The sequence below is a fragment of the Aphelocoma coerulescens genome, chromosome 1 (genome assembly GCF_041296385.1).
Source record: "Aphelocoma coerulescens isolate FSJ_1873_10779 chromosome 1, UR_Acoe_1.0, whole genome shotgun sequence".
Lineage (NCBI taxonomy): Eukaryota > Metazoa > Chordata > Aves > Passeriformes > Corvidae > Aphelocoma > Aphelocoma coerulescens.
In genome coordinates, this window is record NC_091013.1 from 19,267,379 (window position 1) to 19,291,180 (window position 23,802).

General features: G+C 40.5%; 1 protein-coding gene across 1 annotated transcript in view; it reads right to left on the reverse strand.

Annotated features, from left to right (window-relative positions):
- FRMPD4 (FERM and PDZ domain containing 4) overlaps positions 1–23,478 on the reverse strand; it is a 307,719-nt gene extending 284,241 nt beyond the window's left edge. The window contains exon 1 of the mRNA XM_069003569.1: positions 23,287–23,478. Within this exon, the coding sequence (XP_068859670.1) occupies positions 23,287–23,327 (41 nt within the window). The 5' untranslated portion in view covers positions 23,328–23,478. The remainder of the gene's footprint in view (positions 1–23,286) is intronic.
- Between the last annotated feature and the right edge of the window lie 324 nt (positions 23,479–23,802).

Sequence of the window (23,802 nt, forward strand, 5' to 3'; positions counted from 1 at the left end):
GGCTCAGGTTGCCCACAGAGTTTGTGTAGTCTCTGCCCTTGGAGACATTGTAAACCCAACCAGACATGCCCTGAGAAGGGTGTTGGACCTGATGGCCTCTAGAGGTACCTTCCAGCCTCAACCACTCAGTGATTCTGTATACACTAAGATTAAATGACCATCCTGCTCCTTGATGCCAAATAAGAATGGAAATACAGCATATATACAAACATCAGCAAACACAAAGATGATTAATTATATCTCCAACTAAAGCTACACTGAATGAGCAGAACTAAAACAGCTAGGGCTTCTGCTTATAATTTGTTGGCCTTGACCTCCCTCTCTTAAGGTCCCTCTGCTATTTGATGAGGTGACAATTCGTAAAGCCAATTTCTAGATTCAAAAGAACAATTTAATGAGTAAAGGGCGTGCCAACTTGGCCTCAAAACTGAGGAACCAGTTGATTTTTCTCTCATCCTCTTTAAATACTCATTCTGTCCCTGCTATTTCTCTCCCAAACACACATTTATTTCTCTCATTTCTTCTGCATACTGTTTAATCTTTTGCATCCATCTGGAATAACCCTCCCCTGTCATCACTGTATCCTGAATCACCAGCAAGTGACATTCTTGAAGTAATAATTTAAGAGTCATTTTAACAATGCAGTCCTTGCTTCTTGCTTCACACTAACTTCTATTTTTTGCTCCCAAAACAAAAGGCAATGTCAACCACAACCATATTAAGACCCTCACTGCAAAGCTGTAATTAGTCTTCTTTCAGGCCTTGCCAACATTTCTTCTTAAAGTGGTAGTAAAAATGTGTACAAACAAGTACATCTCACCAGTACTCTGCCTAGGAATGCTTCCAAGGCAAGATCTCACAAGCAAGGTTTGTAAAAATTGGAACAATTTTTCATAACCTTCGCAGTTCAGGTGATTTATAGCAGTTGGTTTCAGAACTTGCCACCAGTTTAAGTACAAGTGGGACAAGAACAGGTGTACTCTTTTTAAGGATAAGTGATTTCATTTTTCTTCCCACTGCCCATTTTCCTCTACCTCCTCATCATTTCCACTTGCTTTGCTATTTCCTCCTTAGCTCTCCTACTAATTCAGTCCTTAAGTCCAATTTCTACCTGCTTATAGCTGATGTTGCTACTAGATATATTTAGGATGAAAATAAAACCAACAAAAACCCCAGCACTGCAGGTTGTGCCTTGAATACTAATCCATATAAACCACAGGACTGCGGCATGCACTTAATTAATGCCTTTCCTATTGTCCTTAGTACTCTTTCCTTGTTGCTCTTTCAGCAAGATCTCCAGTGGACTCTTGGATTCCTCATAACATCAAGCTATTTTCCCAGGCAAGTTCTGAATTATTTTTAACTAAGTGCTATGAAATCTACAAAATAAGATTGAGAAGCAAAGAATGGATCCTTAAGGCACACATTCTACTTTCAACTCAGGGCTGGAGAAAATACAGAATTTAAATTTAGAGCACATAAGCTTAGCTGTTCTTCTGTGAAGATGAGAATGAAAATAAAGCAGTGCTGCAGATTCTCAGGAAAATAATTTAAATAAAATACTAGTCCTGCTTTACATGCCGCAAGCAGGACTACAGATTAAAGCTCTTCTTCAGCTTCAAGCTGCACCAGCTGAGGAGAACAACAATTCCTTTCTTCCCTGCAAGACCCTACCAGATCTGCCTCTGCAAAGGAGATCTGCATGAGGTTTACAAAATCTTACCACATCTTTCTGCATCCTCATTCTCTAGAAAATCCCTCCAAGTCTGCTGGTTTCACTGTAGTAATTAAGTAAGAAAAGAATTATTTTTCAAATGGCATAAAAGAACCAAATCATTTTGACCTGTGGAGGCCAAAGAAAAAGGGCACAAAAGCCAATTCTGGCACTGATTATAAAAGCCCAACTACCTCGAGTAATTTGGGGCCATAAAGGCATCAGTGCCTTCTTCAGCTGCAACTGAAAGGCAACATCCAGCAACTACTTAAAAACTTTGCGTTAACTTGCTCCAAGAACACATCACACTGAAGGGACTGTTTTATCAACATATAGCATAACATAAAAGCTGCAACACTAGAACAGCTGACCTTACCTACATGCTGATCTTTAGAAATTCTAAGAAACTGCCATTTTTAAAAAAATGAGGTGATCAACAGAGGCCCTCAAAACAAGCAGGTACAAAGTTGCTGGTGGACAAACAGAGTAAATCAAGACAGGAAAGAGCATGAACACAGTGCCCAGATATAATACTGCACACCTTTTTTCCCTGTTCAGGTAGTACATTCCTAGTTTATAGTTGAGTCAGCAGTTTTGTCAGCTTTCAGAACACTTTCAATGCAGTATATATTCAAGCAGAGATAACAAATGTTCACAGGATTTGCTCCTACACCCAGAGCTGAACAAACAGTTGCATCACTCACATGACCTACTACTCCTCAGAGAATCCTCACTTGGATGCCTTAAGACCAAGATGACTGGGCAACTCTCTTCTCTCAGAAAACACTGGAAAGAAAAGGGGGAAGGAGTGTAGAAAATCTACTCTCCCTAAAATGCATCATTCTTATCTTTTGGCTTGAGAAACACCAGGATTTTCCTTTAAGATCCCTCAAGAAGCATTTGGAGCTGCAACTGCATTGTGATGTGATGGGAGCCAAAGCTCACTCTAAACCTGGCAGCCCATCAATTATCCCTTCTAATCCAATGAACCTCAACAGCTATAAATTCTCATAAACAAAACATGTTATTACATAACTGAAGTTACTTGTAGGATAGTACTTTGAAGGTACCATCATGCTGCACAAACTTGAAAGCTGTCTTCTGGATCTTCTAAGACAAAATCCAAGGACACTTTCATGGTCAGGTTGGACAGAGCTCTGACCAACCTGTTCTAGTTAAACATGTTCCTGCTCATTTCAGTGGGGTTGGCCTAGATGACTTTTAACAGTCCCTTCCAACCAAAACTAGGGCAGAGAGCCCCTGCAGAGAGACATCAACAAATTGGCCATTACCAACCATATGAAAGGCAATGATGGGCAATCACCAACCATATGAAGTTTAACAAGGGAAAGTGCTGTATTCCACACCTGGGATGGGGAAACCCTGGTTGCATGTATAGACTAGAAAATTAGAGGCTAAGAGCAGTGCTGTGGAAAGGGACATGGGGGTTGTGGTCAATGGCAATTTGAATATGAGTCAGCCAGGAGAGCCAGCTGTGTCCTGGGGGCATCAGGCACAGCAGTACCAGCCGGGCAAGGGAGGGGATTGTCCTGCTCTGCTCTGCACTGGGGCAGCCTCACCTCAAGTGCTGGGGGCAGTTTTGGGCACCACAATACAAAAAAATGCATCAAGCTATTAGAGGGTGTCCAAAAGAGGACCAATGAGGATGGTGAAGAGCCTTGACAGGAATCCGTATGAGGAGAAGCTGAAGTCTGTTCAGCCTGGAGAAGAGAAGCCTGAGGGGAGACCTCCTTGTGATCTTCAACATCCTCACAAGGGGAAGCGGAGGGCCAGGTACCAATCTCTTCACTCTTGTGACCAGTGTCAGGCTTTGAGGAGATGGCATGAAGCTGAGATGGAGGTTTAGGTTAGATGTCAGGAAAAGGATTTTCACCTGAAGGACGTTTGAGCACTGGAACGGGCTTTTAAAGCCTGACAGATTTCAAGAAGTATTCAAACAACGCTCTCAGGCACGTGTGTGACTGTGCAGGGCCAGGAGTTGGACTTGATGATCCTGATAGGTCCCTTCTAACTCAGCATAGTCTATGATTCTATGATAATTCCATTACTCTGAAATATTATGTATAGCACAAGCACAGTCAGTGTGACAACAATCTGATTTATCATGCATTTAATTTGCTTGCTAAAGAATGTGAAATTAACCTGTTTCACCAGCGTTTGCTGTCATTAGTTCAGCACTTTCTTGCTATAGGGATGATCAAATGCTTCCTGACATGTGAACTTCAAAGAGCTTATATGATGAGGACTGAGGACGTAAAGGAAGGACGTAAAGGAAGGACGTAAAGGAATCCTGAGGGAGGAGTGGCAGCTCACCACAGACCTTTCATAGCCTCAGTCTTCTTCAAGGGGAAAGAAAACAAACAAAAAGAAATGGCTTCAATCACCTCCTCCTTGATCTCTGGCAGAGCAACCCAAGTAGACAGGAAGAAGAGATGACCACACTGTGGGAACACAGCTTTTAAAGGGCACAGCACAGATAAATACTCCACAGTCCTGGAAGGTTCTGTGAGTGACAGTAAACAAGCTGTATCAAGAGAGAGGAATTATGCTAGCACTCCTAATTTAGTGGTGCCTTTCTCTTTTATCATGCAATGTTGTCACAGACTACAGTTCTAATGGGCCATCTTTCCTCGCTTAAGCACTAAAATACTTTCACCAAATTCAGTAGTATACAGTTTAAGAAACAATTGTCTCAAGAAAAGGGACATCCTGAAGTCATCCCAAGTCTGCCTTCAGACCAGTATAGTCCCTAAATATAAATAATGTCCATTTGGGGACTAACCTCTAGAGGGCTTTAAAGAGGCAGCATTTCTGTAACAGCTCTTCTAGGGACCACTAGCAGCGTAATATAACACGTCAATACATCTTCTCTAAAAATTAAAAAGGGAACAAAAATAGTCTTGGAGCTTTCTACACTGATTTCAAAGAGACTTCAGCTGAGTAGCTTCAAAATGACAGTTCTGCTTTAGTCTCCCAGATTAGCTTGTTAAGTCTACGAGCATAACGCTGGAAATGGCACATCTAAACTAATAAAGCAAATAGATGCAGACATGAAATTTGGCGTTCTATCCCAACAATGAACTGAAAAACAAAACAAACCAAAAATACAGAAAAAAAAAAAAAGAATGCAAGAGGCTAATAAGACTGCAGCTTTGCTTTTTAAATTATTCTTTTCAAGATATCATTCACCTGTATCACACTCCTCAAACAAGCCAGTGCAGTCAAAGTCTCAGAAAACACTCAGGAGAAGACTATACTCTTGAAAGGTCTCCTAATTTGAGTAGGAAGCAGTTGCATATCTGTCAACAAGCCTTTGCAACCAAAATAGCTATTGCCATCAAGGATACCAATTTGTAAAATTTAATCAACACCTCAGTCTCCTTACATACTTCCTATTAGTGATTAGTTTCAATACTACCTTTGCTCATCACACAATGTTTGCAATTACCATTAAAAATACATAATTTGTAGAAGTACATATAAATTTTTATATATTTGCAAACTAGCAATCCTGTAAATCAGTGTGCTTATAAAAAACAAGAAAGACCTTAGGAACATGCTACAGGACCTATGATAAGACACAACAGCTGTATTTAATAAACTACATTTTAAAAAGCTGTAGAAAGCATGAGTATCAACTATCCAACATATCTGATCTGCACAGCAACACAAAAATTTCTTCTTGATTCATGAAAAGCACTCCTGATCTTACAAACCAAATACACTTGCTAACTTTAAATAGCAAACCACAATTTGCTTTTGCTTTAAAAGTCTCGTGCCAAGCACAGTTTTTCCTAGTCTTTTCACTTCCTCTACTGAGCCCCCTTCCTCCCTTTTGGAGCCCACACCAGGCTCGTATTTCTCATTCTTTATTCACATGAAATCTAATAGAGTAAGGCACCCTGACTTTACACGTGACCTCAGCATTTCCATGGCTTGGGATCCACCTCATGGAGCTAAGTCACGTCTTAGAAACAAGGTCTTCCATTTGTGCTCCCTCTTCTGGCTTTACAAGAATACGGCACAACCACAGTAGGGTGACATGGAGACCACCCCAACACAGCCACCACTATCTGCAGTCCCTCCTCCACAAAAAACAACTAAAAGCCACAAAGAAAGCATTCATGACCTGCACACTTAACCACCTGCTGTGGTGGAGCATGCTACCGAAATAACCCAGATCAGTACTCATGAGAGTGATTTATTTTATTTCACTGCTCAACACAAAATAGCAAGTGCGCAGCTTCCAAGGACGGCACAAAAATAGCTTCCAGCTAATTTTTTAAGCCTATCCTAATGTTAATTTTAGCTTTGGAAAACCATCATGTGTAACAGAACACACAGTCCAGCACCTTCCTCAAGGAAAAAATCCAGTGACATTAAAGGCTCATATTTGGATATGTCTGGCGTAAGAGGCTTTCCCTTTCAAGCTTAGAATGCATTTTAATCATTTATATATTTATTTTCATAATAAAAGTAATAAATTAGGTTATTTAGCTATACTGTCTTTGGCATCAATGAAGTACAGGAAAAGGAAGGGGGGAAAAAAGCCAACTGCACCATAGCTGACTGTTCCAGCGTAACGTTGCACTGCAGTGGAGGTCTATTTTGAGAAAACTATAGTTGCCAGTAGCATAGCCCTCTTAAGTCATTTTGGTAGAAGCTGTCAAAATACATGTTCTTTGGAGCCTTGCTGGATTTGGATTACTTTATCTGGCTTTATTTTACAACAAAATGAAAATTTGTGACTACCCTCTAATAAAAGTATTTGAAGAAATGTTAAGTCTGGGTGAAAATAGAACAAGTAAAATAATCCACGGTTTTCTCAGGAGCATGTGGCATATATGCTACAAAGTGGGACTAAACAGAGGCAAAGTTGAGTAAAGGAAGGGAGGAACATAGTCTAGGCACCTTTGTACATATGAATGATTTGGGAATGGTTAATGGAATGAGATGGAGGGCAGCTGCAGAAGCTGCTGGCTCTTGGGAGCGCTAAGCCTCATCTCTGCCCTGCTTACCTGTGTTAGAATGAGAGAATTAAAGCCCTGGATAAGCCCAGGAAAAGGGTCTGGAATCAAAGGAGTCCCTTTCCTAAGCAGTTAATTACAACTACTTAAGAGTCAGACATTATATTCTTCACTACTCCATTTTCATTCTTGTATTTGCAACAGAATTCTTTCTTCCTGGAATATCCTAATGCCTGGTAGTCGGGAGTGACAGATGTTGGCTCAGATCTCCAGCCTTCAGAGGGGATATGAAATGCACAAAATCCAAAGAAGGGCAGAAATTCTGCAACACCATTGTGCCTAATGATATTCTCTACTAGCTACTGCCAAATGGTTTCCCAGATCTGCTCATCAGGGACATCTGGTATTCTGTATTAGCCAACATGAACTGGTCTGGAACACTCAATAGCCTCAGGGATGTGGTGTAAATTTTCATACCTAAGGACAGTTTTTTTTTGTGATAACAAAGTTACTTGGATTCTTCTGTAGCTTTTGGAGGTCACCAAAACTTTAGAATATATCACATCATTGAAAATGGGCTTTATAGTTCACCTACACACTTACCTCAGCAGCAATCAAATCTCATTTGGCATACAGCCTTTTTAGTTTCTGGAATGATTTGTTCAATGATTCTGCATGATCTGTAGACAGCTCCAGAAATGGTGCTTATAAACTCACACAGAAGTTAATGTACATGAAACTAGGTAACAGCAGTTCACTTTTGCATACCAAATAGAAAATGTAGGGACACTCAAGAGTATGTAGATTATTTCTTGCCCTCCACATTTTTTATTTATTCTACAGTTCCTGTAGACAAGTGAACATTTAAACTACCAAAAAAAAAAACCTCTGGAGAAATCTAAACATAAGTCATCATAATTTAATTTACCAACAAATGCTCATCAGCTGACCAACAGCATGTCTTCCAGATTCTCATCACTTTATTTACTATTTATCCTCTCCAAGTGGAAAAATGGTGATTGAATTCAATTTTGTTTTTACCAACATATACAGACTGCTACATTTTGAATATCCTTCTAAATTACAGTTCATATTAAGAACTAAGTGCTATGCTGTGCAGCCCATTGAAGATGGATGAGAAGACATTTTTCCCAGTGAAGCATATGAAAGCTTAAAGCTCATGTTTTCTTTGTGGCAGCAATATGTTGTGCCAACAAATAGAATAGAACGTTTTCCAAAATGCTATTCCTCATGATGCCTTATCCATACTAAGGCCAAATACAACTGAAATCTGAAGCAAACTGACCTTTAGACCTTTCTGCCTAATTTCATCAGCTAGAAGTCCAATTACATGCCACGGAAACACAGATTCTAACACATTTTATGCTAAATCAGACTATAACGTTCCAGAAAAATCCAGCTCTTGATGGTATTTAAGGCTTGCAAAGAGCACAGCTACTGAACAGGCGCTCGTTTTGGATGCACACATTGTTTCATAAAACTTCTCCCTCTTAAGTCTGTTCTGCCTTTTCTTCCTTTTTCTCTTTTTAATTACTCTGGAAGTCCAAAGTTTTTGATGAAATAAGGATAAATATCAAACCCATGCTTTACCTCACCTAAAAATTTAGTTTTGTGTACCTCTAAGAAAGTCCTTTTTTTCATCAGTTCCCAAATACTTACCAGCATGTGGAAGTTCTTCCTGTCCTCCAGCACTTTTTTAAAACTGTATCTAAAACTACGCACAGTGTTCCGGGTGAGCGTGGATTGTCTCACCAGATCTGTGAATCTATTCCCCATTACAGTGGAAGCTAAACAATGCTTTAAAAAACATTGCCAAGTCCACTCCTTATCCAGCGGATGAACAGAACACTCTCCATTTAAATCCTGCCGTTGGATGCCGATGGGTTTTCTACAAGTAACTCAGGAAAATATAAGGGTTTATTTTGCATTAAGAAGTTACCCAGTAACATGAATGAAAAGCTCCTTCCAAGCTACTGACAGACATGTCACACTAAACATTCTCAGCAAAAGCATTTCTCCTGATTTTCTGAACTGTGGAAGTAAAAATCAGAATGGAAAAAAAAAAAAAAAAAGAAAGCAGGGGGAAAAAAAAAGTCTACCAGTAATGCTTTTGGAGTTCCCATCCAAGGGAGCAGACTCCTGACTAAATCCAGAAGAAAGTGAGCTTGACTGCAGGTGATGCACTCTTCTGTCACCACTAAGTGCCACTGCAATCAATCAGAATCACCATAGGGACATGGGGCAGAGGAAAGCAGACAGTTTTAAAACCGAAATGTAAAAAGTGCATTTTTAAATTAAGCATGGGTATTTTTAATTATGCACTAGAAAAGCATGTTTTGAGACAATTCCACATGGAAATAGCATGTCCTTTAGAAAATTCATAATTAATGCCCAATATCTACCTGGTAGAATGAAATGCCAAAGGCAGCCTTAAATTTTAAAAACCAGCTTGAAATTTATATATCCTCATGTGTAAGTTCAGTATTCATCAGCTTACAGACAGCCAGATACCAAACACCTAGCTCTTTCCAAGAGAAAAAAATAAATAGTAAAAAATTGTCTTTAATTGTTGGGGTTTTGTCCACCCCACTATCATGAAATCAAAAGAAATACACAACAAACCAGATAATTAGAACTAGTGGCTTTTTCCAGAACAAAATTCTCTCCCATGTTTTACCAGGTGACAGATTAATTCTGTGATCTGATCTTTACATTAAGCCCAGTGCCTGATCACTACACAGGTAAGTTTTCCTTTCAGCTGCCCACCATCCTTATCACTAAGTATTTGTATGTATTGATAAATGTCAAAAAATACTAAACAAGTCACCAGGCACTTAACTGCAGAAATACCTTTCTCAGAGGTGAAATAGTATTTTTTTCTTCTACTGTGAAACAACCATAACTTTCAATACAACAGGCATAAGTTATGGAAGTCTATCTTGAGAATGGAAAGCCATGGTCTTTGCATTCAAAATGACTGTTCCATTTATATAGCAAAGACTCTCAATACCTATTTTATAGGAGCTGTACGGTAAGCTGAGTGGGCATGTGTACACAATGGTGCATTTACAGACCCCTAAATCACCAAACATTCAGCTGCTTTGTCATTATTAACGCCAGGCTTTCAGCAAATTATTCAAACTGGTTGCGGAACGAAGTTTGCCAGGTTGAAGAATAGGTGGTGTCATCTTTCAACATAGCATCAATTATACATCCCTGCTGAAGGGTCTGCCAAGCCTGGGAACCATCACATTCTGAAGCACTCCATCAGCACAGGGAAGCAGACCCAAAATACGTATAGGAGGTTTTCTTCCCTCACCCAACCTGACAGCAGTAGGTACCGCAGCTCTGTGCTGAGGGCGCTTCATTAACTCTGCTCGGGTATTTGGGGCCAGTTGTGGCTGGTCAGGCACAGGCAAATGGCACCTGGGACAGGCAGGTCCTACTGGATGAAAGAGCAACAGTTAAGCCTGCAAAGAAAGTTTTGGCTGTGATTCAAGTTACACTGTTATTTACTGAGTAAAGAGACACTGTACACAGAGTTATTTGGCCTATGCAGTGTGCACACTGGCTGGAAGGAGAAAAATCCACCGCATTTTAGTTATAGGGGCTGTGCCTCTCGGTTCAGAAAGAAAAAAATGACGACATAAAGAGAGAATAAAACAATTATTATGTACCTGAAAAACAAAGTAGCCATGCCATTCTTACAAACCCAGCTTTAGCAAAGACCACACAAAAACAAGAGCAAAGTTTCCTTATGGTTTCACATAACACTACACAAACTTTATACCTTCCTGCCACTGTTCACTAAAGGCAGAATCACCATGAATTTGCTGTCTAATGCTCAAAACTCTTCTCCCCTGAACATAAGTATAAATGAAAGCCTAAACCACCTATTCCCCCAACACCTTTAAAAGCCAGAATACTGAACTAATTAATAAAAAAGAGATCTGGATCAGAAGGGTGTGTCAGAGTGCCCACACACACTGTGCCCCTGCCAATACTGCCAAGCAGTCCAATCACAATAACTGGTGAGTCAGAATTAAGTACTCACTGTGAAAGAGGGGAACCAGCAGAAGAAAGCTGCTTGAGTTGGAAACTGATGGGAGGGAGATGGGGGAACAGAAATAAAACAGCAAACCACACCACAGAAATTGAGAGACAAACTGTTTTCTGCTTACCATCATATTTATAGAAGATAAAAAAAGAATATGTTGAATGAGCAGATTAAATGTCGGTTGTTATGATTACAGCCTGGTAAACAAATATATACAAATACTACTAGTAACATTTTATGTAACTAAAATAAATTTCAGCCATTTTGAAATAACACCCAGTAGAACAGGTATTGTGTCCTCTAATTGGAAAGCTGCTCATTGCAGCACTGAACTACGAACTGTTCAGGGAAAAAAAAAATTGAAATTAATGCTGCTTTACCTTCTCCTATGAAAGAAACATTTTAAACATTTAACATGAAAACAGAATTTCTCTTTTTCAGAACCAGCACGTAACATGAGAAAATGGGATGAACTCTGACATTAATGGCTAAAGAACACTAATGAAAAGGAAACATTTCCAAAAACATACATTTGTCTGGTCATTACAAGGCTTAAGAACACTATGAGGTCTGGATGAGCTTTAGAAAACACAACAAGAAGCACATCAACATTCTGCCAATAAAGAACAACAAAGTACTTTTGCTGACATGAAGGAGGAAGTTTGCACTGACATCTGGAAGAGTGAAATTCATCCTTTACCCTTTACATAGCAGGCTACTATTAAAATCTATTAAACAGTCACTGCACCAAGTAGCACACCCAGATACCATGGACCAACAGGACAGCTATGGAAACAAGTGGCAGGGGCAAAGAATCTGCCAGCTTTCCACACTGCCATCTCAGAACACCCCTTTCTCAACAAGACCTATATAGGACCTTAATGCCTATTAAAGCCATCAAAAGAGAAGAATAATAATCAATGTTTTGCTTTGAAAGAACACACCTTTGTATCAGTAAACAAATGTGCAATATATTCAGCATCAAAAAATAAAGATATTGGAAGTTTTTTTATCCAAACATGTCAACTAAAGCAAAACAGACTTGCATTCCACTGTTCATATTCCAAGGATATTACTTATAAAGTGGTCTTCTGTAAGACATGCTAACTATAAGCCATGCAGATGCATGATGTTAGCCATCTAGAAAAAAATGTGTAAAAGCTACATAGTTTTAAATGTGCATCCTGACAGTACTTCCTTTGATACACTATACACATTATTTTTTTACAATAAAACACCCAAGCCAAAAGAGATTTAATTGTTCTAAATCAAAATTTTTCTATAGAATAATTTGTTGTGAGGTTTTTTAGAGTTCTCCTTTAGATGTATCCTTCAAGATCCCTGTAACCACCGCCTTTTTTAGACAACATTTTCAACGATGTGATAGAGTTGATGGATAAACATTGCAAAGTATGAAAGTGATCAACAAGGAAGGGGGCTGATGAAGTGCCATATATGTATAACAAATGACAAAAGATACAGAGGGAAGTGAAAAATTGCTCTATGGAAACTCCTCAAAGTTTACTACTGATGGTGTTAAAAAAGAGAAAGCCGCATGGTTCAAAGCATAATTAAAAATTCAGGCTAATTATGCACCTATAAAACTCCCATTTCCAGTTTAAAGATGAAGAGCATTTGAAAAGCAAGCCATTAATACTCTCCAGTTATTTTTTGTGGTCTCAGAAGTAGCACAGACACACTATACTTGCTTCTGTATGATGTTCTTTCCAAGTTCAGAAATAGAGCATTTGAAAGACACCTTTTATCTCTTCAGACAGCTTCCAGAACCTGGAAAACACGTCCATGGAAAGGATATAACTGCAAACTTGCTGCTAGGAATGAACGCATGTTCATTATTTAAAAGATAACCAAAAAAATTTAAACAACCTCTCATTTATCCTGGGCAGTTCCTCTTCTACAAGCAATCTGGAAAAATTAATCCCTTGGACAACCACACTCCTCTCCTGCCTAATAAGGTAAAAATATTATTAGAAATCTGCTTTTAAACAGAACAGGAAGCCAGTTTCTTTAAACTGCATGGCACGAGAGCAAGGGTGCAATACCTTGAGACATCAGGATGTGCAGGACACCCAAAAGCTGCATTTAGCATGCAGAACCTGCACTGGATTTCCCAAGTGCTTGAGCAAAGCCAAGTCAATTGAAGGCAGCAGAACAGGCTTCAAAGGCAGGAAAAGATAGGGAAGCATGAGAAACCAGGAAAGACCTAAGGAATTTCAGAGGGGCTGAAGCAGTTTCTCCTCACTCCAAGCCATCTTTTGCAGCAACTCCCCTCTTCCTGGATTTGCTCAGCTGTGGGGTTCTCACATAGCCTCCCCACTTCTCAGCTCCCAGAGGTACCTGAAGAAAGGTCTCACCTCCATGTTCTCCCACAGCAGCACCCACCACCAAATGGGGTGCACTGTAACAGAGCTCAGCATACACCAGAAGCTCCACTTCCCCTTCTCCCCTTCCATCTTGCTGCCCAAGACAACATGCTCCAATCACCTCTGCCAAGCCAGTTTAGATATCTACATCAGCAGAAATGAAACAAACTAAAACCAGTTTTCTAGTGGTTTTAGTCCCTGAAGTAGCTCACCATGGTGTGAGACATAAAGGGCTGCAGAGGACAAAATGAGGAAACTAAAAAGCAAAAGAAAGTGTAAATCAGACACCACAGCCTCATTAGGTCTTCTACCATCAGATGTTACATGAGGCTGATCATATTATGGAAGTGCCCTCTCAAAGTGCCTCAGAGTACAAGGGCTTACTCCTTATTCTTCCCCATACCAATTTAAAAAAAAAAAAAAAAGCCAAATGCTTTCTGGCTTTTTGGACTTTTTTAAAGTCAAAATGAAACATAAATGCATTCCCCAAAGACTACAGATTTTGCAGTCAAGTTATCTGCATTCAAAGCAGGGGGGAAAAGCCACAGGGCTGACCTGTGAACCAATGCAGGGGATGAGCATCACCCTGAGAAAAAGCACCATCCTTATTACAGGGTCTTTTAGACAGAAAATACATAGGGAGTCAAGGACCGCCATCTTATTTCATGTGTTGAGTTAGTTCAAGCTTAGCCACCAGAAACCCCCTAGAGAAAGAAAGACTTTAAAAAAAAATTCAAGACCTTAGAAAACAAAAAAGTTGTTTTTGTTCCAATGCTGGAGTGAATTTTTCCTTTTTTTAAAACAGCAGTCACACAGATTACAGCACATCTCACCAATTAATTCAACCAGCCTTATGAAGCAAATAAACTCCTACCCAGGCAACAATGCAAGTTCACATAAAGATCAGCTAGTCTTGACCAGTTAGTTCAATTCACTCATGGCAAATTAGCCCCCATCCAATACAACACTCATTAACTTCCTTTCTCCAGTTTCTCTCTTCCTACCTTTGCCATTCCTCCACTATTACACGCTGTAGCCCATACTCACCCTGCCTTCAAAGCAGAATAGTCAAGTACACATCATTCCCCATGTGCAGTTTTTCCCTGTCCCCCTTCACTGTGGGCCCTGACAGAGGAGAAGGCACTCCTTGTAAACATGACAGGTAACGTACAATACATTATGCAAAGCAAAGACCTAGGCAGATAGCCAACTTCATAAGAAAAATATCTGCCTCTTTTACTGGGAAAAAAAATTCTTCAAAGATGAAAATTAAAAATTCAGTGAACATCATTTGAGATTTGCGACAAGTCAAAAATAAAAACCAAGAAAAGCAGATGCCTTTATACAGCAATTTTCATATGATCCAAAACCTAATGCCAGTAAAAAACCCATGAAATTTGATAACATCTACCTGAACGCATGTACTACATTTTGACTTATCAGTCCCATTGTACAGTCAGAACAAAGCTTGTCTTTTCTGTGATAAAGGTGTGCAACCTGTTACATATTGCAGTTAAACAGACAGCCCACCCCTTTCTAGAGTGGGTAAGGCTTTGAAGGTATTGCCATAGTAATCTTCAAATTATTTTTTGTGGGATAAAGGTCTAACATCACAAGCAAAGAAAAATCATAGGATCATAGAATGGTTTGGGTTGTAAGGGACCTTAAAGATCATCTAGTTCCAACCCCAAAGTTTGAACTTTATCCCCACTGGGGCAGGCTCGTCTGTGCAATTGCAATCTCCACTCTCTCAAGGCTCCTGTCATAGATGCCTCAAGGGTTGTCACAGCCTCATTTAGAGCAAGTCAAAGTCAGTGCCATCATCCAGACATCCAGGTAATGAAGTAGCCTGCCTCTACAAATCTGCTTAGATATGGACTATTTCCAGATTTCTTCTCTAGTCCTCTACTGCTCTATTTCAGTCAAACACAGAGCACAAGTGAAATAAGGCAGCTCGGACTTGTAACACATGCCTGGCTTGTTTTACATGGCTCTGCAACTGCTAGTACTCCTGTAACATTTACTGCCATTTTGCTTTCCAAACACGAGTAGTGCCAAATCCAGAGGAATATAATCACAAATTCAAGATTAAAAACAAACAGTGAAACTGCAAAATCTATAAGCAACATAAGCAAAACCTTACAGGCTGCACAATGCTGGAAAAGTATTTTAAACAAATATGTTACCACTTATATGAGAAGAGCTGACAGTTCATCTGAACAATTAAAACTCAATCATGCACAAACCTTAATGAAAACCTTCACTCTAAATAGGGTACAATCAGTACTGCAAAGTTTTAGAAAAACTGATTTTAGATTTTCTTCTTAAACAGTGTTAGTTTCAACAATTATGTCTTCTCTCTTCCACTCACCAAAAAACAAACAAAAAGGATATATGCAGAAATTAATTCTGCAGAACAGAAGGGAGACTTTTTTGGTCTTTTGACTGTTCATGTAAATCACTAAGTAGTTTTCATCAATCCACACATACCTGCCTTTTTGTTTTGACTATCTGTAGATACAAAAAAGTCATAATACCTTGCAATATCCCAAGTCTCTTTCCCTTAAAGTTTCAAAAATTTCAAGCAAAATCCAAAAATAAACTCTATCAAGAGCCAGATCATAAGAAGATTCATTCTCATCATTTGACTCTAGCATACAAATATTCCTTCTTATTCTTCACCCCCTTCTTGCTATTCTCTGTATAAATCTATTTTTCTACCAGCAGTTCTCAAAATCATGAAAGATATCCATCTATTCTGCAGAACTTTATCTCCCCACACTCCCATAGCTAAAACTGATACCTGACAAGTCCACTCACTGACTTTATTATAATTAAAAATGTAGGTTATTAAAACTAAGGAAAATTAATTTCTCCGTTTGTAGCCAATAATTAACCTATTAAAGGGAGTATACACTCTGAACTAAAGGAATACTGGTAGAAACTTCTACAACATCAGGTCCTAATTTAGGTCAGAGAGACTTTTGAGTTCTGGAGTACTTTATATCTCTAGCTCCAATGTACTTTCACAGGTTTAGATTTTAAGCAGTGTGGATTTCACCAGGATTTGAAATGCAATTACTTACTGAAATTTATACTACTGGCACTGTTATTTGCTTCATTTCCAGTCAATGGAATAATTACTGGAAACAGAGTCTCTCTGATTATTTTAAAGTCTTTAAACATACCTTCAATAAATATGCAGCCTTTTCACTTCACAAATTTCTTCAAGGTACGTCACAAAACTAATACTTTTATTCATGATTATAGAAAGCAGCTTTAAATACAGTTTGGTTATCAGAAGTCAATTCCTATTCTAGCATGTCCCTACAGTATTTAAACACTGATACTTTATCAGCACCAAAAGTTTCCATAACGTGGATCCAAATAGGTTATGTGCAAACATCCATAAAAATGAGTAATTCACATACCTGGATGGTCTTCCCTGATTTAATAGAGCTATTTGTGCATGACACAGTTGGACTGGAATCCAAAATTACCTTTCCTTTCCTCACATGTGATTTTGCATTATTTGTCTACAGCAGTTAGAGATCCTTCCCAGATGATGGTTCATTTTATAAGAGATGGTGGCTCCTACATGACTTTAGTCTATTCTTTATCTCATCAGTCAGATACTAAGTTGTTATAGATCTGACATAACTGCTTGGAAATGCTGTCAAGAGCAGTAAAATACCCCTTCTGCGCCACATTACAAGCGGAGCTGAGACCATGTATTATCCTCTCATTATTTCAGGTCATGATTTGTATTCCCTATGAACAGCTTGATACACTTCCATAATGACCTAGAATGCTGCAAAATATGGAAAAATATTCTCATTTTTTATTACTGCTATGGTGAGAATTTTTTTCAATTTAACTGAAATTTCCCACATGAATCTGTCAGGCTGAAAAGCAGGCTTCTCAAAAACAAACAAACCGACCAAATCAGACCATGAACAAGCAAACCTTCTCCCCCCTCAAAAGACTAAAGAAAAACTATAAAAAACCTCAGGCTCATCCTGGTACCAGTGAATACAGAGGCAAAAATCCATGAAAAAAACTTTTCATATCTTCTCAAACCATATGAAAATTTTAACAGAATTACTTAAACATGCACACACAAGAACACTGGTACAGGCTACAGTTACAAGAGAAACTATCCCAAGATTCTTGATTCAGCCATATCACCAATGATTTTACATCACAGATTGAAGTTTTCCAAAATAAAGCAAAAGCAAACGGAAAACACATCCTCCTAGAAATGACAGCATTATATTGAACCTGCACATTTTGATTTTTCTTAAATCAATTCTCAAAGTTTTCTTTCCATCTTCTTCAGTAATTAGTAGAAGATGGAGAAAGAAAGCATTACTGTGAGTTTATCCTCTTTTTTTTTTTTTTTCCCTCAAAAATTTCTGGAGACAATGTTGTTCCTGGTTACATCTTTTCAGCACTGTATTGCGAGGCAAACAGTATAGAGAACATACACATTTAGCAGAGTTGCATCATCATTCACTGGCCACTTGACAAGCTGACAGGAGTTCATAATGCAAGGAGTGGTTTTAATAAATCTCTAAACTGCAGAAGTCACTGTGACATACAACATTACCAACATCACCAACATGAAAGCATATGTCTTTATTATATGTGTCAGCTAACAAAACAAAACAGACAAATAATAAAATATAAGGTAAAGCTCCTATATTAATGTGACCAGGCAAATGTGCCACTAAATGTAATGCAGTCCTCAAGAAAAAAGGCTGAAATGAATTATTGGTTATTTGAATTATCATCCAGCATAATAAAATGCTTTTTGGAATTAAATTACCTCCTTTGAACATAAAAAGGATAATCATAGGCTTTCTTACTGGGTCTTTTGTAAATACTGAAAATAACTTACAAGTTACGATATTGTCATTTCAAAGAGTACTCATAAAAATTGTTCCAAAAATAATATGCAAAACAGCATCAGTAAGTTAATCACAGTTTCAATTGTCTCTCCACTAAGATAGGATTTTTTTTTAACTTTATAGCAAAATAAAAATTTGGCAAGGAAAATCACAGATAAAGCAAGGTGCTGTTCTGATAAAGACAGAGAAGCATCCCAAAACATTCTTCAATTAATTAAAAATTAAAAGCAAACAAACGAAAAACTCAAAATACCAAACAACAGACTGGTTAATTTTAGAACTTTAAATCTAAAAACATATATCTGCTTGGCCACATAAAAATAACTTAACCATGAAGTCAAACAACCCTATTCCCCCCCCCCAAAAAAAAACAACAACAAACAAAAAAAACCAAACAAACAAACAAAGAAAAAAAACAACAGATCTTAGTACTCAGAATATACAGGCACAGCTTCTAGTCTGCTACATTTTAGCACAGATCTAGGAGAGAACCTTTCACACCAGTCTGGCAGGACATCTAAAGACAGTATCTGGAGAGAACAAAACTGAGCACAGGGCTACAAAGGCTGGAAAGGGAGAGAACAAATGCAAGGCTCCACATCTGTTTAGGCTTCTTTCACTTTTATAAGCAGCAAGAACCCAAAAGTCCAAACATCTGTGCAGGTACCAAGGCAGTCTACCTGACTAGAGATGGCCAGCTAAGGAAAGATAAAAGCTAAAGATAAGAATGTGAGATTTATCCACCTCAATGAAAAAGGACTTGGTAGGAAGTTCCTTCTCAGTTAGAAACCCAGCCTCAGTTTTAGCATAATCACAGGGAAAAGCCATATTTGACTGTTCTCTGAAAAGAAGAGCTTTCAGAGTGATAGGATTTTTTTGTTGTCATTGTTTTAAAGTCAATTCCAAGGGCCTAGGTAGCAATGATATGGCTATTCACATCTCATTTTAATGGAGTAAATTTAAATTCAAGGATGATGGATAGCAATGCTAAACTTGAGCAGCAAAGTGAAGATCCAGGTTAGACAAATTTACCTACCCCATAAGAGAAATTAGCATCGCTGTTAAGGGCAGGTCCAAATCTTCCCGTATCCTCCTGTTTGTTACATGGGGTTAACTCTCCATTAATTATACTTGTAACAGCTACAACAAGGTCTACAGGTGTCTACTTTCTTACCCCATACTGCAGACCTATGTCCCAGAGACTTCCTTTCTGGTGACAAATTACTCCATGAGCTCAGAACTTCTCCTGCAAGTGTAACTTTGGGACAGAGATGTCCACCCTAACCTCAGCAGTATTGCCACAGCTTAGAACTTGACAGCCACTCATGCAGACAGTCATGTCATCTTCTCCCTAGTGCTATCTTGCAAAGCTACAAACAGGGGCACAGGCACTTTGTATCCCAACACTGGAGAGTCACAACCCCACTCAGTCACACTCAGGTGATATCCAGACAAGCATCTTTTCATATCAAAGTTTTACTTCCTGCTGTGAAAGCTCTGTAATAGAGCTGACCTCAGCAGACATCACAAAAACAGTCATTCTCCATTAAAAAAGTCCAAAGAAAAATATATTCTATGAATACAGGCTTAAATTCTTGATAACTTCCATTCATTATTCTGACCTATTGTTTCAGAGTTCATCTGTCCAGTACTGACTAGGAATATGACACTATGCCCTGTACTCATATTTACCTTGATCTGAAAACTTTCATGTTCAGCACAGCAGCACCATTCTTCCTCCACTGTTTATACCTATGCTCAAGTATCACTATTCTTTACGTGTCCTCGTTCTACTCTTTCCCCAAGCAGCTGCTAAAAGCAACTGAGAGAGAATACCAGGCAACAGAGACTTCTGATCCAACCTCAACTCTCAGCTATGCACCTTACCTATGGCACTAATCCTCCCTCCCAAACTACAGATGCTACCACACCATACATGCTTACGCAGCCCACACTACAGAAATATTCACTTGCCTTGTACAGCTTCACATCAGAGCACTGATCCATTAAACAAGGCTTATCAGACATTCTCTACACTTGGAAATTCATTACAGTAAAAGGTGGTTGTTTGTTTGGGTTTTTTTTTCCTCCAGAGAATGACACCATAAGATTGCTACCATAACATTTATTCCAGACCACTACTAGATTGGTGAATTTCCAAAACGGGAGCAGGGAGAGGCTATGTCTGGGAAAGTGTGATCACTATTTCTACACAGTATTTTTGTTTTCAATGTCTGATGGGTATCTCCAGTCTTTCAAAATCAACAGAAACTTTATCATGAAGCATCTGTATTTTTATGCATAGTACACAATTTGACAGACCTACAAAGGCAAGGAAAAGACAAGATTACCAGAGATCACATTTGTCATAAAACCAATTTGGCATTCTCTCCCCTTTCTGCACATAATCTTTTCCAGATTATGCCCATATTTTCCACTTACCCAGCAAGTATGGACAACTGTTGAAGCAGTTGTAGAAGCAGAGTCTCTAAAAGACCCTATGCACAAAGGTATCACATAAAAAACCCCACATAGATAATTAAAACATAAAAAAATTATATATGCTATGTAAAATTTTATATCCAGTAGCCACCTTCTAGGACTTCAAACCTCATCTTAAGCTTATTCCAGATAAAAAATGTTATATGTTAATTGATCGAGACAAAATTTAAATTCTTACCAGATTCATTAAAATCATATCATGACTTTAGGAAGCATCCCTTCCAGCAGTCATGCAAAACAGAGCTTAGCTGTGCCACTGCCTGCAAAATCAAGGCTGCAAACTAAAACTGTAATAAAAGACTTGCAAATCAAGATGAGGACACCTGAATGCCCAACAAAATAAAATTTTAAAAAATTCCAGCACCAGCCATGTTCAAAACAACTTTCTGTAGGTAATCTGCCTGTAAATCACACTCTCAGTTAAATATTTTCTTCAGAAATGCCTTCCTTCTAACAACAAACAACTGGTATTTTTGGGCAAACTAGTTTTCCAACACAAACGCACAAAGGGACTAAAAATGGGGTTTACACTGGAACCTGTCTTCTACATGAAGGTCTCATAAAATTGTAACAGATACCTGGCTGTATCCTAGGAAACAGCAAGTAAAGTCAAGTCCTGTGTAAACTATTATGTCTTTTAACAACCAGAAAATTAGAAATAAAAAGTGTCGTTCAGTACGCAAATAATTTACTGCAATCTGTAAGATAAACACAGTCCATAAGTATTTCACATCCTCAAATGAAGCAGAGGCAGATACAAGCTTTGAAACTTGCAATTTCATTTCAGGAGGAACTTTCAGGTTCTTCTGGAGAATTTCTATGATCTGTCTTTACTTAAATACAAATCTTAACTATGTCTTCAAGTATGCAGAAAGCTACAGATTTTGTACACACCAAGATCCAAGCTTACAAAATATATATCTAAAACCTGCCATGCACCTGACATAAAAGCATTTTCGAATGGCACATCCCTTTCTGTGCCTTTGATTCTAGATCAAGTGTGACATGAAGACCTGGGAGCTTTTCTAAAGCACTGTTTCCAAAAAAATGGAGAAGGTCATGCAATTCAGTTACCTGGAAATAAATATCACACCACATGACCTATTCCTTATCTGTGTGAACATATTTTCCCTCGCCTCAAAGTTTCTGCTGTAGTTCCTGCTGCTGCAGCTCTAGTGGTACCAGCCAGTAACACCACCCAAGGCAAGCCGAGGGGGCTGCTTGTGTTGTCACTGTCACATGGTGTAAAATTGCTGTGAGCAGAATGAGACAATGATGTGCCTGAATGACAGCAGCTGTTCTGTGTTGGCATGCCACAAGCAGAGCTGTAAGCACAGCCAGGTGCAATGGTGGGAATTTTGGGGGATAAAGGCAATGCCAGCACCTGTGGCACTCAGTAACTTCCAGGCATGCAATATTTGTTCTTTACAGACCATCTGTCATTTTGACAAGCTCCCTACCTGACCGTCACTGGAGCAGGCCACCTTCTCTATTTCCTTAACAAGGCCTTTCTCCCTTTTGTACAACATCCAATTTCTGCCTCATAAACAGAAAAGGATATGGTAACTATGGTGTAGGAACCAGTGAATCATAAGAATTAGAAACACTCCTAGTTACAGTGATCAAAGCTAAATCCTTTAGGAAGATTATTCACACCAGAACCCTGAAAAAAAAAAAAAAATGTGACTCGAGTACTTTCATACTGCATCTTTGAGATAAAGCACAGTCCCCTGTGTACCTGCGAAGGGCTACCTCCAGTTACGCCTAACTACGGTGGGAACATTGTAACAGGGGCTGTTGTGCCTCTTGATCTATCTATGCAGTTCCAGGCCTGGCAACCAGCTGCGAACGCAACAGTCCACAGGCTGAGACCACAACTCTGAGGCCATTCAAGAGAAGGTTTATTCGGAAAACAAAGAAATATAGAAAAAATAATACAAATCAACCACTCATTTAAACAACGACAACTACGAGCCTTACAAGCAAGGGATAAGAGACGCCAAATCCACTGCCGCCCCTGCACCCATCGCCGTGTGAAACGACGGAGGGGCAGCGCTCACAAACGATGCGAGGCGGCGACGATTTCACCACTTCTCCAAAAATACGGCTGCTGGGGGAGCCGGCGTGCCCGAGGCGGCGCGTACCGCGGGAGCGGAGCCGAGGGGCAGGGCGAGACCCCCCCCGGCGGCGCGGCCCGGCCAGGCGCTGCTCGCTCCTCGGAACTTCGCCCCCCGCTCCGGCAGATGACCGATACCCGCACCGCGGCCACCACCCCCCGAACACCAACACACCCCTCAAACACCGCCACCGCGCCCCGGTTCCGGCTCCTGTCGCCGCTTTTGCATTTTCAGGAGCACTCTGGCCGCCCGTTCTGGCCAGCGTCTCAAGGAGGGCACCGCTCTCGCCCAACTGCGGCCGCAGTTCATTGTCCCTTCGCAAGGGAGAGGGCGACGACCCATCCCGCGCAGGGACATCGGCGCGGCCCGGGCAGGTGCTAGGGGCAGCGAGCGCCCAGCGCCCCACCCCGACCCCGAGACCCTCGCCCCGCTGCCAGAGAAGTTGGGAGCGGCGCGGGCGCTCCCCACGCCGGGCAGCCCCCGTCCCTCCCTACCCCCGTCCCTCCCTGCCCCCGCAGGACACGGGCAGCGTCCGCAGCCGCGGGACGCCCGCGGTTCTCGGAGCAGCGGCGGCGCCGGCGGCAAACACCTACCCGGAGAGCTTCCCAATCTTCACAAAGCTAAACACATCCATCCATGCGGCCGGCTAGCTCTGCCCGTCACACTCACTCACTCCAGCAGCAGCAGCGGCGGCGGCAGCAGCTCCATGTCGGGAGAAGGTTGCGTCCAGCGGCAGCAACAGCCCTTGCAAAAAAGCAAGAGCCGGCGGAGACAGCGGCTGCTACCCCCCTCCGGCGGGGAGCTGGGCGTGCAGCATCTCGCAGGACCAGCGCTCATCTGCGCCCAGCCCTCCCCCCGCTCCCCCCCGCCCCGCTCCCCGCCTGCCGTGCGCTCTCCCGGGGTAAGTCCGGGAACGGAGCGGCGCCGGGGCTGCCCGGCCGGAGCTCTGCCCGCAGCCCGCGCCCCGGGAGCCGGAGGGGAGGCGGCTGCCGTCCGCCGCCCCCCTGCAGTGCTCCAGAGGAGGGAGGCGGCGGGGTGCTCGGGAGAGCGCAGGGTGTACCGGGGGGAGTTTCTCCTCTCGCCAGTGGTGTGTCCGCTCCGGTGGGCGA